Source organism: Lissotriton helveticus, chromosome 10 (genome assembly GCF_964261635.1).
Source record: "Lissotriton helveticus chromosome 10, aLisHel1.1, whole genome shotgun sequence".
NCBI lineage: Eukaryota > Metazoa > Chordata > Amphibia > Caudata > Salamandridae > Lissotriton > Lissotriton helveticus.
The window spans coordinates 921692548-921708501 of record NC_136071.1 but is presented as its reverse complement, the minus strand read 5'-3'; the positions used below and the strand labels follow the sequence as shown (position 1 = coordinate 921708501).

Below are 15954 nucleotides of genomic sequence, written 5' to 3'. Positions count from 1 at the left end.
AGGCAGCCAACTTTGAATACGCAGCGTTGGGGGTTAGGGAGCCAGTGCAGCTTCCTAAGAAGGGGGGAGGTGTGTTGTCACCTGGGCTGTTTGTATATCAATCTAGCCGCTTGGTTCTGTACCATCTGTAACCGTTTTGTAAGGCCAAGTGGTAGGCCAAGATATATTGCGTTGGCGTATTCTAGACATGATAGAACCACAGCTATTTGGATCTGTACCAGAGCTGCTTGGGTCAGTAGCCTGCTTATCTTTCTAATTTTTTGCAACTGAAGGAAGCAGGTTGAAATCACCAAGCCTACATGAGATTTTAGGGAAAGGTCGTTACCTATGGTAACCCTTAGGCTTTTCATTGAGGGGGAGGGGACCGGGGCTAATTTTGTTGGCCAGTAATGTGGGCCCCACTTATTGTGACCACCACCTGTCAGAACCAGTTTGGTTTTGGCTAGGTTTAGTTTTAAGTGATTGTGGTCCATCCAATGACGAATGAATTTCATGGTGGACTGAAAGTCAGATATTGACTGGGGAGAGTTATCAACTGTAAACATTAGTTGGAGGTCGTCGGCATAATTGAAAGTGAACACTCTTCTTTCCTACAAGGATCTGATCAGTGGGAGAAGGTAGAGGTTGAACACGTGAAGAGAAAGAGAGGAACCCTTTGGGACCCCGCATGTGGTTTTGAGTTTGGGGGCTGTGAACTGGCCAATACGGACTGTCTGAATGCGGTCTTTCATGAAGGAGTTGTCCATCTAAAGGCTGGTCCCTGGATGCCTGCCTCACTGACACGGTCTGCCAATATATCATGGTCGACCGTGTCAAATGCGGCCGAGAGATCTAACAGCACCAGGGCCTGGGGAGTGCCTCTGTCATCCTTTTTTTGTAGGGAGTCCAGTACCGCCAGTATCACTGTTTCCATGGAGTGAGCTGGACGGAAACCCGCTTGACGTGGGTCAAGGAACTCAGTCTGTACCATGAAATTGGACAGGCATTTTGCAACATGGGCTTCCAATACCTTGGCCAGATAAGGGAGCAAGGAGATGGGGCGGTAGTTTGCCAGCGTCTAGGGGTCTGCCCCTGGTTTCTTTAAGAGGGGTACCACTATAGCCTCTTTGAAGGCATTAGGGACACAGCCCTGGGACAAGAAGTTGTTTAGGAGTGCGAGAACAGGGTCCGGGGAGGTGGTGAAGGCTGCTTTTAGGACATGAGAGGGCAGTGATCCAAAGAGGAGCCAGAGATGACCTTTGACAGTAGGTCGCATAACGTCTCGGTGTCAGAAAAGAATCGAGGGAGTGGGGATTCCTGGGCGTAGGAGGGGAGATTTCTGGAGACCTATGGGTGGGAATATTGGCTGTGATGGAGACGGTTTTAGCAATAAAAAAGTTGTTCAGAGAGTCGCAGTGGGCCTGCGACGGCGTGGATTTGCTTAGCACTCTCTCTGGGTTGGATAGTTCGTCTACGGTTGTGAGGATTTCTTTAGCTTGGTTGTTTGAGGTTAGGAATCTAGAGGAAAAATAGCTGTGGAAATTGCCTTTTTGTATTCCTTCAAGGCCATTAGGTAGGTGATTTTTCTTGCGTGTGAATATTCTGCCTCCACTTCCTTTCTGATTGGCGGAAAGTGAGTTTTTGTAGTTTTAGTTCTGGGGAAACCCATCTCTGCGCCTCATTACGGCGGGTTAATCTAATTTGTTTAAGTGGGGCATGTTCATTGCTGGCCGCTAAGAGCCAAGCTGAGATAGTCTCCTCATGGAGGTTGACGTCGGGTGTGAGGTGGGGAGCTGTGTTGACCAGTGTGGTATTAAAATCGTTATTGTCAATGGTATTCCATTTTCCAGCCATTCCCCCTCTATGAGTAAGAATTCTACCGGTGGTCGGGTTCTTCAAAGTGAATTTTACCAGGTGATGGTCAGACCATACACATGGTGTTATGGATAGTGCGGATACCACCTAATTCATGGTCCAAAGTTGGTCCAGGGTGTGCCTTTTTATGTGGGTTGCTGAAGAGATATGTTGGGTGAAGGTCATGTTGTTTAAAGATTCAGTCAGCTCTGTGGATCGTGGCCCTCCTTTAGGGTCGGTTGCCCAGTAGTTGAAGTCACCTATCAATAGGATTCTGGCGTGGTTTGTTGGTGGGTGTGCATCTTGTTCTCCCATAGAGTGGAGGAACAGGGGCATGCGCTTAGGGGGGCCATAGAGTAATACACATATAAGCAGGCAGAGTCGGACTCAAGTTTAATCACAGTGTTATCTACTGCCGGGAGGCAGAGTGGGGTGAGAGCAGTGAATTTGAGATCCTTATGGATGATAGCCGCTACTCCGCCATCCATCTTTGCAGAATATAGAATTCATTTGGTAGAGCAGCTAGGATGTCGGGCGAGGATTCAGGAGTGAGCCAAGTTTCGGTGAGCAGAAGAATGTCAGGTTTTTCTGAATCTAGGAGGGTAAAGATTTCCAGCTGGTGTCTGACTAGGGATCGTGTGTTGAGAGAGAATATTGATATAGCCTTTCGCTCATCTTTTTTTTCCTGTGCCGATGGGGATGGGCTGTGGGCTGGCTAACTTCAGGGAGCGAGTATCAAGGCTGAAGTATGTTGTTGTGGCGCAAGCATGCTGTAATATCAGGTTTGGGCGTGAGTGAAGTAGAGTGGAGCATTCTGAGTTCTTGGGAGGAATACCTATAAAATCTGGCATAGTAACTGGGCCCTGGGCACGTATGGGCACGGACAGGCGCAGACGGGCTTGCCTTTGGCGCGCCTTCGGTGTCACCCAAGAGATTTGATCAGTGCTTATCCACTAATATGTATGTAAGTATACCCACAGGTTGATGAGTGGCGACTGCTACTCTCTGCAGGGGATGCGTGACTAAAAGCTGTGTGCGCCCCCCGATGGTGTGTTGCCGGTACGAACTCTGTTAGCAACCACCTGGTAAATATGGTATTATCTTGTATATTCATATGCATTAATGTCTGGGCAATGTTGCCAGTAAACAATATCAATGTGCTTTTAACGGTTGGCACCATCTTTCTTTTATCATTTGTCGATCACCACAGGCTATGCTTGAAGTACCAATGAGGTGGAGACTGGTCCCCAAGCCCTGATGAAATTGCCACAAATAATTGGCAATGAAGCATGTTGGCCTTTCCTAACTGAAATGTTCTAACACATGCCATTCTTTTAATCTGAGTGTGTTCATGGCGATCAATAAAGTATGTATACCTGCAAGTGAGTCACAACTCATTTCCACTTGGACTAGCAATTTTCTTCTTTCTCACTACTGGGTCCGGTTGGCGAAGAATGACACAAGCATTTATATTGCATTCTTTTCCACTATTCTTTTCTTTTTTTCACCTCCATAATTAGGACACTGCTTTTCTTTCTTCACGGTCATGAAAGTTATCACTGATGATAGCATGAGCAAACTGATGAGTACCAACAAGCAGCTCCCATGGGGACGCATACTTGAGGTACTTATTGACCTCTCACACTTTTTTCCTGTTTTTTCTCATAAGATGAGATGTTATTTGTTGTATTGGCAAGCAATTTAAAATTGAACACTGGAAAGCAGGTATGACTGGCATTTTGACGAAGCCAGCTCCTGGGCAGAGATAGGGTCAGACTGCCCCTAGTGTCCTTAAAAAGATATAGTGTTCTTTCATAATCAGGTCTTGTGTATTATGGTTCAGCGAGTGGAAAGAAACCTGGTTATAATTTTCCCTCTTTTGCTCCTATTTGTTCATGGCTGTTTTTTACTGCCATAAGGCGTTGCAGAATTCTCACATGCGCCATGTGAATAGTACTCCCTAAATATAGATTTGGGCATGAGCATTGAAGAATATAAACTAAATATTCACTCCTGCAATTATAGAAGTGCCGAATTTTCATGGACTCTTTAATAGTGGTGATTGGATCTCTTTCTTATTGAGACCATGTTTGCAGGCTTTGCATTTATGACACCTAACAAAGCCTGGACTGGCCCTTAACCAACCTTCCATGTCTGTCACCTCTGGGCTACTCACCACAAGATCCTGTCACCAGCCGCGGTGGGTAGTGGGAGGACCTGCAGGGCGGTGACATGGGGAGGGGGAGGGGCAGGGTGAAGCTAGTAATGTATGGATTACGGAGTTTTACAAGTAAGTAAACATATAAATAAATAAAACAAATTTAATTTCGTTGCGCGCACTGCATCGCATTTGGTGAAGCAGTGCGCGCGATAAAATTAGTTTTATTTATTTATATGTTTACTTACCTGTATAACTCCATAATCCATACATTACCACCCCCCACCTTGCCCCTCCCCCTCCCCATATCACTGTCCTGCAGGTCATCCTACTACCGACCGCGGCTGCCTGTCACAAAGATTTTGCTCACCTGGATGTTAAAAGAGGTTTACCAGATATATGCTACCTAATGTAGGGTCACTTTTTACTGAATGCCAGTCTGTTCATTGATTATCTCACCTTGGCATGATAGGCATTGTACCTAGTGAACATACATAATTCATCCTTGCCTTTTCTGTTATTTAGATCCTCCTGTCTTACTTGAGAACAATAACGAATCTCTTGTGATTCTCTCCACCTTGTTCTGAGCTTGATCTAAAACCTGGGTATATCTCTCTGATAATTTCCTCTGTGCTTCCCTCAGAGAAGTAGAGTCACTGCAGTTTCGTTTCGTCCGTAGATGTTCTGCGTATGGAATACTCTGCTTGAGTTTCTGTGGATGGAAGCTACGTGAATGCACGATGGAATTCCCTGCTGTCAGTTTCCTATGTGTGTCATTTGTTCTTTTTCACAAACCCCTCAAGTTCCAAATAGCAAACCTCTGATTCAATTATGGTGCAGGTAAACTGTAAATTTAAAGAATTGTTATTTAAATCTGACACAAACTGCCTCACTGATTTTTGTAAACCTTTCCACAGGATGAACAAGTCATCAATTAATCTTGTCGAGAGAATGACACTCTCAGCCAACTCCCTGGCATGTTTAACCCTGAGCACCTTCTCCTCCCACCAACCCATGTGTATGTTGGCATAACTTCGGGAGCAGCAGGTGCCCATGGCAGCACCCCTCACCTGTCAGAATGTGTCCTTTCCAAACATTAAAAAAAAATACAAGCACCATCTAGACATCTCAATCAGCATTTCTGAATGTTGATATAAGCCTATTGGTCTTGAGTCTAGAAAATGTCTCATGGCTCCAATCCCGCCCTCATGGGAAATTCTGGTGTACAGCGAGGTTACATCTAGTGTCACGAGGACAAAAGATTCCTCATGTGAGATGTCATAGACTCCCCTCAGAAAATCCCCTGTATCCTGGATGTACGATGGAAGACCACTTACAAATTCCTGCAAGAATATTAATGATAAAATCGTTCCACACAAGAATAACGTGAGGTAAACATCTGATTAATTGTATGGTATTAATGAAAGTTATACTCAGCGTAAGAAATCGGAATATTAAAAATACTATTTTTAAATAGGATTTCGATTGGAAAACGAAAACCGAGTGTACGATTTTGAGCGACATTGCAAACGTTCCATCGGTTTTTAAACATTTAGGTAATACTTTATTGGCCTAACAAAAGTTATACCTTAACTTTAACATAACTAGGATTCATTAATGCATTGTACTCCCTTATATTTAATAGGATTTTGGGAAATCGTGAAATTTTAAATAACGACCCCAGGTACACAAATAATTGATACAACTCACCAAGATGAAATGGCATAGGTGAGTAACAAATGGATATGAATACATGTTGGTTTGAATGGTGTGAAAGAGTGCCTGAAAAGCTGGGGTAGCACTGACCAGACAAAAAAGGAGGACAATCATATGTGTAAAAAATAAGGGAATGTATACAAATAATGATTACATAGTTCGTGCAGTATAACTATGGAAGAACATTAGATAAAGTTTACAATTATGTGAACCCTGTAAACTGTCTCTGAATGTTAAGTTGAAACTATCTGACTGTTTTTCTTTAAAAACAAACACTCTAGGGATAACAAATGGTTATATGAATCATGTTTCAGAAACTAAAAGACTTCCTATTGTTTTAAAAGATGATTGGTTGTTTTAACGATATGCAAAGCTGGGATAAGTCGACAGTTTTTCTATAAAATAAAGGTTCCAGTCGTTATATAAGGTATCAAGTTAACATCATATAGAGGTCTTTGAGTATAGACCAAAATCTATTATAATGGTATTCTATTGGTGATAATGACATGTAAAGTCATAATATGTAGATTGTGGGCTAAAAGCTATGTTTTTATTTGTGTATTAGGTGACATACAATTTGTGGAGAAAATCATAGATACTGTCCTGAAGAAGGAGGCCATAATTACTCAAGGCTTCCGAAACGCGTCGACTCACTTATAACGAGTTAAATTCGGAGTTGCCAACAAACATATTGGTTATAAGGAAAGATAACCCTTCCCAGTGTTGTCAAACAGGGGGTCCGAATTGACAAGATTAAGACAAATACTATTGTCTTTTCCCATCCTTTCTCCATTTCCACATTAGGTGGTTTTTTTATTGTATATTTGTATGTGTTTTTAATTAGAATTGCATAAGAATTCATATGTTTTTTATTGAAATAAAATGTATATTTTTACATAAACATTGTTTCCTTTTTGGTGAGCGTTCCCCGAGCTAAATGTTGAGAGTTGATTGAGTGATGCAGACTAAGTGAGATAGGTCTCTGAATTCCGGTTTGGATGTGAGATTACGTGATCTCCCATAGGGAAAACAATTTTCTTTACTTGATAGTATACTGGTGCTCGATTTCCCGTTGGGTAATAGCGAGCCCCTCTCTTTGTATTAAAAAAGAATATTAATGGTACATTGAGGGAGATGGCTACAATGCTAGCTTTTGTGACACTCCTAACACTTTTTCTGTAACTGACAGTCAGATGCATTGTCCACATCATGGTCTCAAAGTGCATTTTGTTTTATAATCATTGCCTTCATGCGTGTAATCATTTGCAAACTGGATGACACTAACACCTAGGAGGTTAATTTTAAATAGGCTGTTAATACAGAATGTTTTGGGGATGCTTATTTAGGCATATTTCCCACGGCTGATTCAGTAATCAGTTCTGGGACCAGGACAAACATATCACCTGCAAAATAATTATGCCCACGTGCCAATGGAAATTGGCTAATGTAGCAAAACCTAATTCTGCAACTCAGTCGGGCTGTAGACCTTAAACATTGGCATCATGTGTTGTAAATAGGAGTTTAAAAACTTCGATTTTGTTTATTTATTTACAGATTTTGTAAAGTGCAATTACTAATCAATGATAGTTCAAAGCGCTCATAGAATCAGAAACAGGAAGTAGAAGGTATAGCATTGATGCCCTGACTATATCAATATTGAAAATAGAGGATCAGATGAAGGAAACTTTTTTACGGTTGTAAACCTTCCAATTAACAAAATCAACGGGTTTGCGACCACTTAAACGTTTTTTTTATTTACTAAACCCATTTACTTATCTGGAAAAGTTTTCCTGAATCGGTATGTGGGTTTTAAAATGTATTATGAATAGCAATTTAGCAGGGGAGTGGTGAGGACGTTCGTTAGAAATTGCAATTTGCACCCTGATAGTCAATCGTTCAAGACCACTGGTGGTAACCATGGAAAAGTTACTGACTCCCAGGTTGGGGTAGTATCATATTAAGAAAAGGGATGTTAGACCTTTTACTATTTGTCAATTAAGGTCAATGTTTCAACTAATGTAGGTAGTGGTCTAGACTAGAGGATGACTGCCTACTCTGAGACTTTTGGGAAAAAAAGAAAACTTTTTTTTAACAGCCTTGTTCCTTTGAGGAAATGTGGCTGCTTCAAAAGAAAAGTTTCTGTAAAAAAAAAAAAAATCACCGGTATGGTGGTCTGCTGACCCCTGCATGCCACTTTCACTGCAATTTCGACCAAATTTTGTTAATCACATATTCTGACCTGCCTAATGAATATACATTAGACAGGCCAATATTTTACTCACTAAAAATCAGGGCACAAGTCCTAAAAAAAGAAGTGAGGGGACGCTCTAAGTTAGGTGGTGTCTCCGGAAGTGATGTCACGATAGGAAGCTGCCAGGACTCATTGTGTTTCTGCTGGCAGGACTAATTGTTTTTTAATGTACATGTCCTGCTTTGAGACAGACTGACTTGGGAGATCGACGGGCGGCCGTGCGATCACACTCCTTTACTGATCCCCTTTGATCTTTACAACAGCTAAGTAATCTCTAGAGTGAGATGTACATAATTGAAAGTCCAGCTTTTGGGCAGGGGAGACGGCGTCCACCAGGCAAAAACCGGGTAAAATATGTGGTGAGACACCGTCCACCCGCGTGTTACCCTGACTCGAGCCCTGCTACAAATCCATATTTTGTTAACGACATATTGCTGGTACATGGGTCAGTTTGCAAAATATCAGTAGATTAATTGAAAAAGTCGGTGCTCTTTTTGCAAGTGCTTTTTGTGAATTAATTATTGTTACATATGCCCCAGAATCTCTTAAAAGTGCACAAGCAGGGCAGCGCACTAGCATGGGAATACATGTGCAAATTGTCACGTCTTAGGTGAACTAAGAGATGTTAAGTGACAAATAAAATAAAACATACTAATGAAAAGCATGGAGAATGATTTAAGCACACAGAAAAACACTGGAAGTCGTCGGTCGGACATTCAACCTGTCTGTCACATGTTAACGGCTCCATCTCAATACAGGCCCGGTTCTAGAGGGTGGGCCGGGTGGGCCAGGCCCACCCAAACATGAGCCTGGCCCACCCAAACATGAACCTTGGCCCAGGCAGTGACATCAGCAAGGCCAACAGAAAATGGCCACTGCAATTTAAAACGTTCTCTGAACGTCGTTTTCCTTCTTTCTTTAGGAGTTGCGTGATTGGGCCTGGGCTCGCTCCCCCAATCATGTATCTGCATCTCCTGTTAGAAAGGCGGGCTGTGTCCCCGCCCACTCGTGCAGGTACAATAGGGACATGGCGAAGGTGGCAAATTCTTTCGTTAGCACTGAATTTGTGTACCGTCCTGCTGCGTGGATATTTAATTATTTTCAGCATTGGTGAAGAGGCGTTTGTTTATGATGGTTCATCTTCCTGACCCCTTGAGCTGCTTATCAGATCGGGCTCTGACACAGTTTGTAAGGAGCAGGTAAGAGAATGTGTGGCTATTGTTGCATATTTTTTCATATGTGAGCAAGACATACTTTGTGTGCTGTGTATATTGTATTTAAATCGTTTGTTTAAATTGTTAGTGTCATTATCATGACTTATTCTGCCAAGGAGGCACGACAACTATTAAAATGTCCTGATAACTCTGGGGTTTAATGATCCTGCTGGAGAGCAATCTTTTGTCTGTTTGTAGTTTTTAAATACAGAAAAACTGTAGTTAACGTGGATAGCTCAGTGGGCTACTGCCTTTGTCACAGAGATCCTTTCATTACTTGCAGTTCAGAAGTTACAATCCTAACATAGGAGGACCGTGACCTATGGACCGTCATCAAAGACTTGCATTCAAACCAGAATGGTATAATTATATTATTTTTTTGTATTGCTAGTTAGTTCACATTTCCCCAGTCTTTCATAATTCTAATGTTGCAATAAAGAGTTTGTTTGGGCATTATGCATTCTAATCAGTAAAGCCAACCCCCCAGCCACTGGGGTATGCTTTAAATCCTGTGTTTGTGCTTCTCCAGACCTAACCCTCTTAAAACATATTGCCCAGCAGTATGGATGACATGTGATTCCTACAACTGGTAATCCTCATTAGCTTATGTGACATTCCCTATAGGCTGATTTACATACTTGTAAGATTCATTGTCTCTGCTTAATGTGTGAGTGATGTAAAGTACTGTGACACCCTACACTACGAGTAGCGCTAGACAACAAATAAAAAGCATACTAGAGAGGGGCTACGGAGAGATGATGGGCACTGTTGGAGGGTGGCAATGAGGGAATCTGAGGGGGACATCATGTGGGGAGGGGCTATGGAGCACCGAGGGGCACTGGTGGAGGGTGGCAATGAGGGAATCTGAGGAGGAGGTCTTGGGGATGGAGCTACGGAGAGATGAGGGGCACTGGTGGAGGTTGTTCGTGAGGGAGTCTGAGGAGGAGGTCATGGGGAGGGGCTTTGGAGTGATATGGGGCACTGGTGGAGGGGAGTGTGGAGGGAGTATGAGGGGGAGGTCATGGGGAGGAGCTACGGAGAGATGAGGGGCACTGGTGGAGGGTGGTAGGGAGGGAGTCCGTGGAGGAGGTCATGGGGGAGGGGCTATGGAGCGATGAGGGGCACTGGTGGAGGGTGGCAGTGAGGAAATGCGAGGAGGAGGTCATGTGGGGGAGTGGCTTTGGAGCGATGAGGTGCCCTGGTGGAGGGCGGTAGGGATGGAGTATGAGGGGGAGGTCATGGGGGAAGAGCTACAGAGAGATGAGGGGCACTGGTGGAGGGAGTCTGAGGAGGAGGTCATAAGGGAGGGGCTATGGAGTGCTGAGGGGCACTGGTGGAGGGTGGCAGTGAGGAAATGCGAGGAGGAGGTCATGTGGGGAGGGTCATGTGGGGAGGGGCTTTGGAGCGATGAGGTGCCCTGGTGGAGGGTGGTATAGAGGGAGTCTGAGGAGAAGGTCATGGGGGAGGGGCTATGGAGTGATGAGGGGCACTGGTGGAGGGTGGTAGGGAGGGAGTCTGAGGAGGAGGTCGTGAGGGGAAGAGGCAACGGAGAGATGAAGGGCAGTGTTGGAGGATGGCAATTAGGGAATCCGAGGAGGCGGTCATGTGGGGGAGGTGCTTTGGAGCGATGAGGGGCACTGGTGTCAAGGCTTTCATTTAGTAATAAGGACTTCCTTAATCTTGAACGCTTTATAATATGCTTAGCATTCAAGTACTTGTGTTGAAGCCTGGCCTTCTGGAATTCGAGGGTTTGCAGTTAGGTCCAAACCATGGTCTTACTTTCAAATAACTCTCCACATGCTCTGTGTACACTCAGACGCAATCCGTTGTATTATGCTGCCTGTTTGCAAGTACATATGATGTAATTAGGGCTTGTAGGCTACCTCCAAAAGCGACCAATTGGGCCTGCAGTGGCCCACCCGAATGCGCCCTTGGCCCACCCAAATAAAAATTCCTGGAGCCGGGCCTGTCTTAATATAACATATAGGATCTGGCCTTACAGATCACAATCGGTATTTTCCATTTGTTCGAATACCTGGTTTTGCTATTGTTTGCGTCAAGCTACTGGGAAAGGAAATGTGAAGCTTACAATGAAAAATAGTTTCGTAATTTTGGAATTCACATAAGCCGGATTTATGTGATGTCGATTGCTTTAAAAAGGCGTGTGCTGCCTGAAGGCTGCTCCAGCGCACTAAAAGAGCTCACAAGCCAGAAGGGAGAAGCGAAAGAGAAAGCAACGACCCTGAGGCCTAGGAGGTTGGAAAGACAATGACGGTGACAGATGCGAAGTTTCTGTTGCCTAAGCGAAGTTCTGCGAAATGCTGTCCTTCAGATAGTGCAAAGAGTTTACCTCTTGCCTGTGCACTTTATTTCCCAGTACTTGGAGGCCGGGCATACAATTTTCTCAGAAGGATTAGTGTGGCAATAATAAACGAATGTGCTGTTTTATCGCGAGTTTAAGGTGAAACTGAATGTACATTGGAATGAGTACATTTTCTATTTGAGACTTTAAATCTGAATGGATTACTTTTGACGAACACATGAAAACCTGATGAAGGTGGCGTAGAGGAAGATTTTTGACAACATGTTTCATAGACTTTTTTTTGGGAGTCCACGTGCATCATGCAATATTTAGTGTTGTGAAAGTCATCGTTTTCATAGTTTTTGCGAGAAATTACAAAATGTCGCCTGAGACAAGCATTGTATCTTCATGTATACTATCAATTGTGGTGACCACCTAAAAAATTGTTTCCCCTAACAATCCGTGATCAAGCAGTCAAGATAGTTATGGTGCAATGAAGAAGGGCATGTGATGGGCTTACCTTAGAGTTCAACGACCTGATTTCATTGGATATATTCTGCGGAATCGCACCTCCAGTTTTCTTTAACTCTGTAATGTCATCTGTGTTTCTTCTTATCTAAATTTAAAACAATATTACTTTATGCGTGATTTTGGTTTCAAAGTATTCAAGGAATTAACAAGGACAGTTTCATGAAATGCATGATGGAAGTCAGAATCTATAGAAATCTATATCACACTGTAGGAGCCTGGGCTCATAAAACAATATCATTAGTTTGGAAATGGTCGATGTAATAGAATGTAATTAACGTTCTCACACCAGGGTCTCTATTAAGCAAAATCGTGCAGTATGTCTAAATGGTTCCTGCACCCTGAATTTGGGGCGCCCAGCACGCATCACGTCTTAGGTGAACAAAGACACGCAAGTGACAAATTAAAAGGAAACACAGTTTGGGGTGCAGAGAGCACCAGGGTGCAATTTTACGTTAAAAAACGCTCTTCACCAAGCGGGCACAAACTTCTATAAGCACTATGGTCAACAAAATGTTGAATGCAGAACAGAAGTTTATAACTAAAGCCCACTCTTTCAAAGCTAACAGGAGGTGCATCAGAAGGTTATGTGGGGGCTGGAATCCCCTGCAGGTGGGTGCAGAGTGTAAGTGCACATGCCTGCAGGGTAATGCATGTGGGGTCCCCTGCACCTCCGTGTACCCTCACAAGTTTAGAGGCTTCACAGCAGTGCTTAATTTGTAAAAAAAAATAAGTACTAGGGCCTTTCTCAGAAGGCCACTGCAGCCTGCACCACCCATTTCAGGCCAGCGCTGCCAATGACAGTACTAACATTACGCCTAACCATCACACTTCTACATGTGTGACAATTCAGACTGGTTCAGGCGATGCAAAGCTATAATAATGGCACGAGAGGCTGGTATTATTCATTTTCAATGTATATTGACTTAATAAACACTTTTGTTGTGCTCATCTCGAACTAAAAAGACAGCGCCACCATGTGGTGGACTGTCACTGGAGCTGGTGCTGACAATTAAGTGCGGTGCTGAGCATCGCAAACCACCGGTACAAATTAAGCACTGCTACCCAGAATGTGAGCCACTTCATTTGTGCACAGTCAGTGCACCTACCAACAGCCTGTTCGCCCCTGCGCCCTGAGTTATACGCACGTGTGCAGCAGGAAGGGTGTTGCCTTGTTCACATGAGGTCACACTGGCACCATAATATCAATGAGGAATAACCCTGTAGGGCATAACACTGATGTGAACGTCGAATGTCACCTCAGGTACTTTCTGCAATGAGGCCCCAGCTATCCTCAATTGCGAAATTTAAAAGGGATCTGCATACGCTTCCTTTCGTTGTAGTGGGACATTGATTACATTATAGATGGAATGGGGACCAGAAATCGGGTTTTTTAGCCAATCAACTTCCCGAATGCCGCTGATCCCTTTAATGTTTGCATACTCTGCACACTCTTTACATACTTTTTTGAAACCGCAGCAAAACTACTCAACAGAATTGCACCCAATTTGACACAAACACAGAGAAGACAGTTATGTCCTTTGAGCACACGTGCACAATTCGATGGCATTCTACAGTATTAAAAAAAAAAATCATGGCCATTTTGTAAACCCACTTCCAAAATAGCCCACCATTATAACTTGAAAACCCTATACTCAATTGGAACACAATTTTCAAGCATTGAAATGAAGTAAAATACAGTGTTCTGCTGATTTACCAAGCGGCACAACATTTAACAGCAATCCAAAATTAGTTTTACTATGGACTAATGGTTGTAACCATAACCACGGGGCACTGACGTGCCTCTATAATATATATAGTAAAATGTACCTGGTTCAAAAGTTCGGTGACGTCATCATCATTGAGTTTGATTTTCCCATGCGACCCCGTTTTAAACTCAATGTTTTTTGTGGAGCCAGTCAGGAACAATAAATTGCCATTCTCAGAGGACATCCGCGGCCTGTAAGTGAAAAATAAAATATACTTCTATGTAAACACGAATGAAAATAATAAATTGACCGCACCCCAGCAGCGAAGTGCATAACTTTAGGCTCCAAATAGTGTTCTAAAAAGCTGTTTGACCAAATAATGACAACACTTACTGTTCAGTCCAAACATCTCTTTTCTCCCTGCCTTTCAGCCGTGTCCCAGACTCGCCATTTAACCCAGAAAGTACTACAAACAAAATTACAAAAAATGAAAAGTGATTTGGGCGATCCATGGGCACTTCCAACCCATGGGGCTCTGGTGAAGAAGTGCTGCAATGCCTTTGCTTGTCTCCTTTAAGGCTGTTGCCAGCCAGGTGCCCTTTGCCCTGCAGGTTTTCTTTAGATTATAAATTAGGAGAGCGGTAAATTACCTGCTCAGTGAAGAAGTGTGAACGGTCAAACAGCTGATTACACTCTTTTCTCTGGCAATCCACCTGAACGCTCCACATCTTCAATCATTAGCTCCGTGACCTTTGCAACAAGTACTGTCTGGAAGGAGATAAAGCAGAGAATGGAAAACCTACCCCAGCTGCACGTGCAGTCTTCCAATCACTAAAGTTCTACTCTATGTATCTTCTGGATTTATATCTCCACGTTGAGGTTTTATAAAGCCCAAGTTAACTTTTCAGGGCGCCAAATTCAGATGTTAAAGGGAAACATTTTAATGAAAAATGTGGTGTACAGTCCAAGACAAGCAATGGGGTATGCACTGTGGCTCCCTAAAGGACTTTATTTACAGACCGTGTTGACTGATGATTATTTAGATCGGAGAGTTAAGTACTGAACAGGCTGCAATAGCGTCTACACCTGTTTACACATGCTTCCCTTAACCTATTTAGTGCCTGCTCCCATTAACCTGTTTAGTGCATGCTCCCATTAATTGCTGCTTGTGAACTGACCTGCTCATTGCAGACCAGGTACTATTAGCTGGACTGGTGTTAACTGCCCATGCAACTACCTCCATTTACAAACTCCTCGCATGATTATATCTGAATTACACGTCACCCTGTCCCCAGGACTACTCTGTGCCCTGCTGAGCTCTGTGTAGATTTATGCAGGTCATTTTGCCTACATCCAGCTTTCTTTGGCACACCATGTCACAAAATGGGTTCCACGCATTGACTTCGAAAGTTCTCCATTGCACCAATGAGCCCTGAACTATGAGGCACCTTTGAAACTCTGCCCTACTCCTTGAAATAACATGTTTCCTCTGTTTTGGGGTCAGGTTAACAGGATTACTAACAAGTAAAACAAGCATTGGAAATGCAATAGGTCTCGCATTAAAAAAGTTGGAGCTATTGGTCTTGTAAATGACACATATTTTATTTATGTGTTGGTTTTTAAAATAGCTAAATTGATAGCTTTGTCATTTACAATGCCAATAGTTATAACTTTTGCAAATGTGACACCTATAGCATTTGTAATGGAATATGTTTTATTTACGTGACTTATATGTATTCATGTTACAAATAACAATGGCCTTTATTTTTTATAATTAATACTTAAATAAAAAGTTATTGTAATTTATAATGGCAATTGATACCGAGGGTTGTGAATAACCTGAAGCGATCACTGAATTTAGAGAAGATACCACAGAGGGTTAATTTGTTTATAGCAGGAGTTCTTGTTGTAATTGCAGGTAACAAGTTCCAGTCCTTGCAAAATAACGCAGTGGGCTATGTCTTTGGAGCAAACATCTCCATGCAAATGGCGAGATTTACGTTTGAATATGTGCGAGGTATTTTCTCAAATGAGAGCGTTTGGTAGTAATTAATACCATTATTTAGTTACCAAAAAAACAAAAACAGTAAGACGAACAAGACGGAGGGCATTGCTGTGGGGAGGGGGGAGGAGAAATGCGAAACGGCCGCAGCAGGGGGCGGAGCGGGGAGAGCGGCGATGGGGGAGAGACACGGGCCGTAGTGTGAAGCAGCAGGGGCCTTTGTGCCACAGACCTCAGACAC

General features: G+C 43.2%; 1 protein-coding gene across 1 annotated transcript in view; it reads right to left on the bottom strand.

Annotated features, from left to right (window-relative positions):
• Window positions 1–14406, bottom strand: part of CUBN (cubilin) — a 1583269-nt gene extending 1568863 nt beyond the window's left edge. The window contains exons 1-3 of the mRNA XM_078663578.1: window positions 14105–14406; window positions 13833–13962; window positions 11995–12090 (exon numbers count right to left, since the gene is read on the bottom strand). Of these exons, the coding sequence (XP_078519704.1) occupies window positions 11995–12090; window positions 13833–13962; window positions 14105–14223 (345 nt within the window). The 5' untranslated portion in view covers window positions 14224–14406. The remainder of the gene's footprint in view (window positions 1–11994; window positions 12091–13832; window positions 13963–14104) is intronic.
• Between the last annotated feature and the right edge of the window lie 1548 nt (window positions 14407–15954).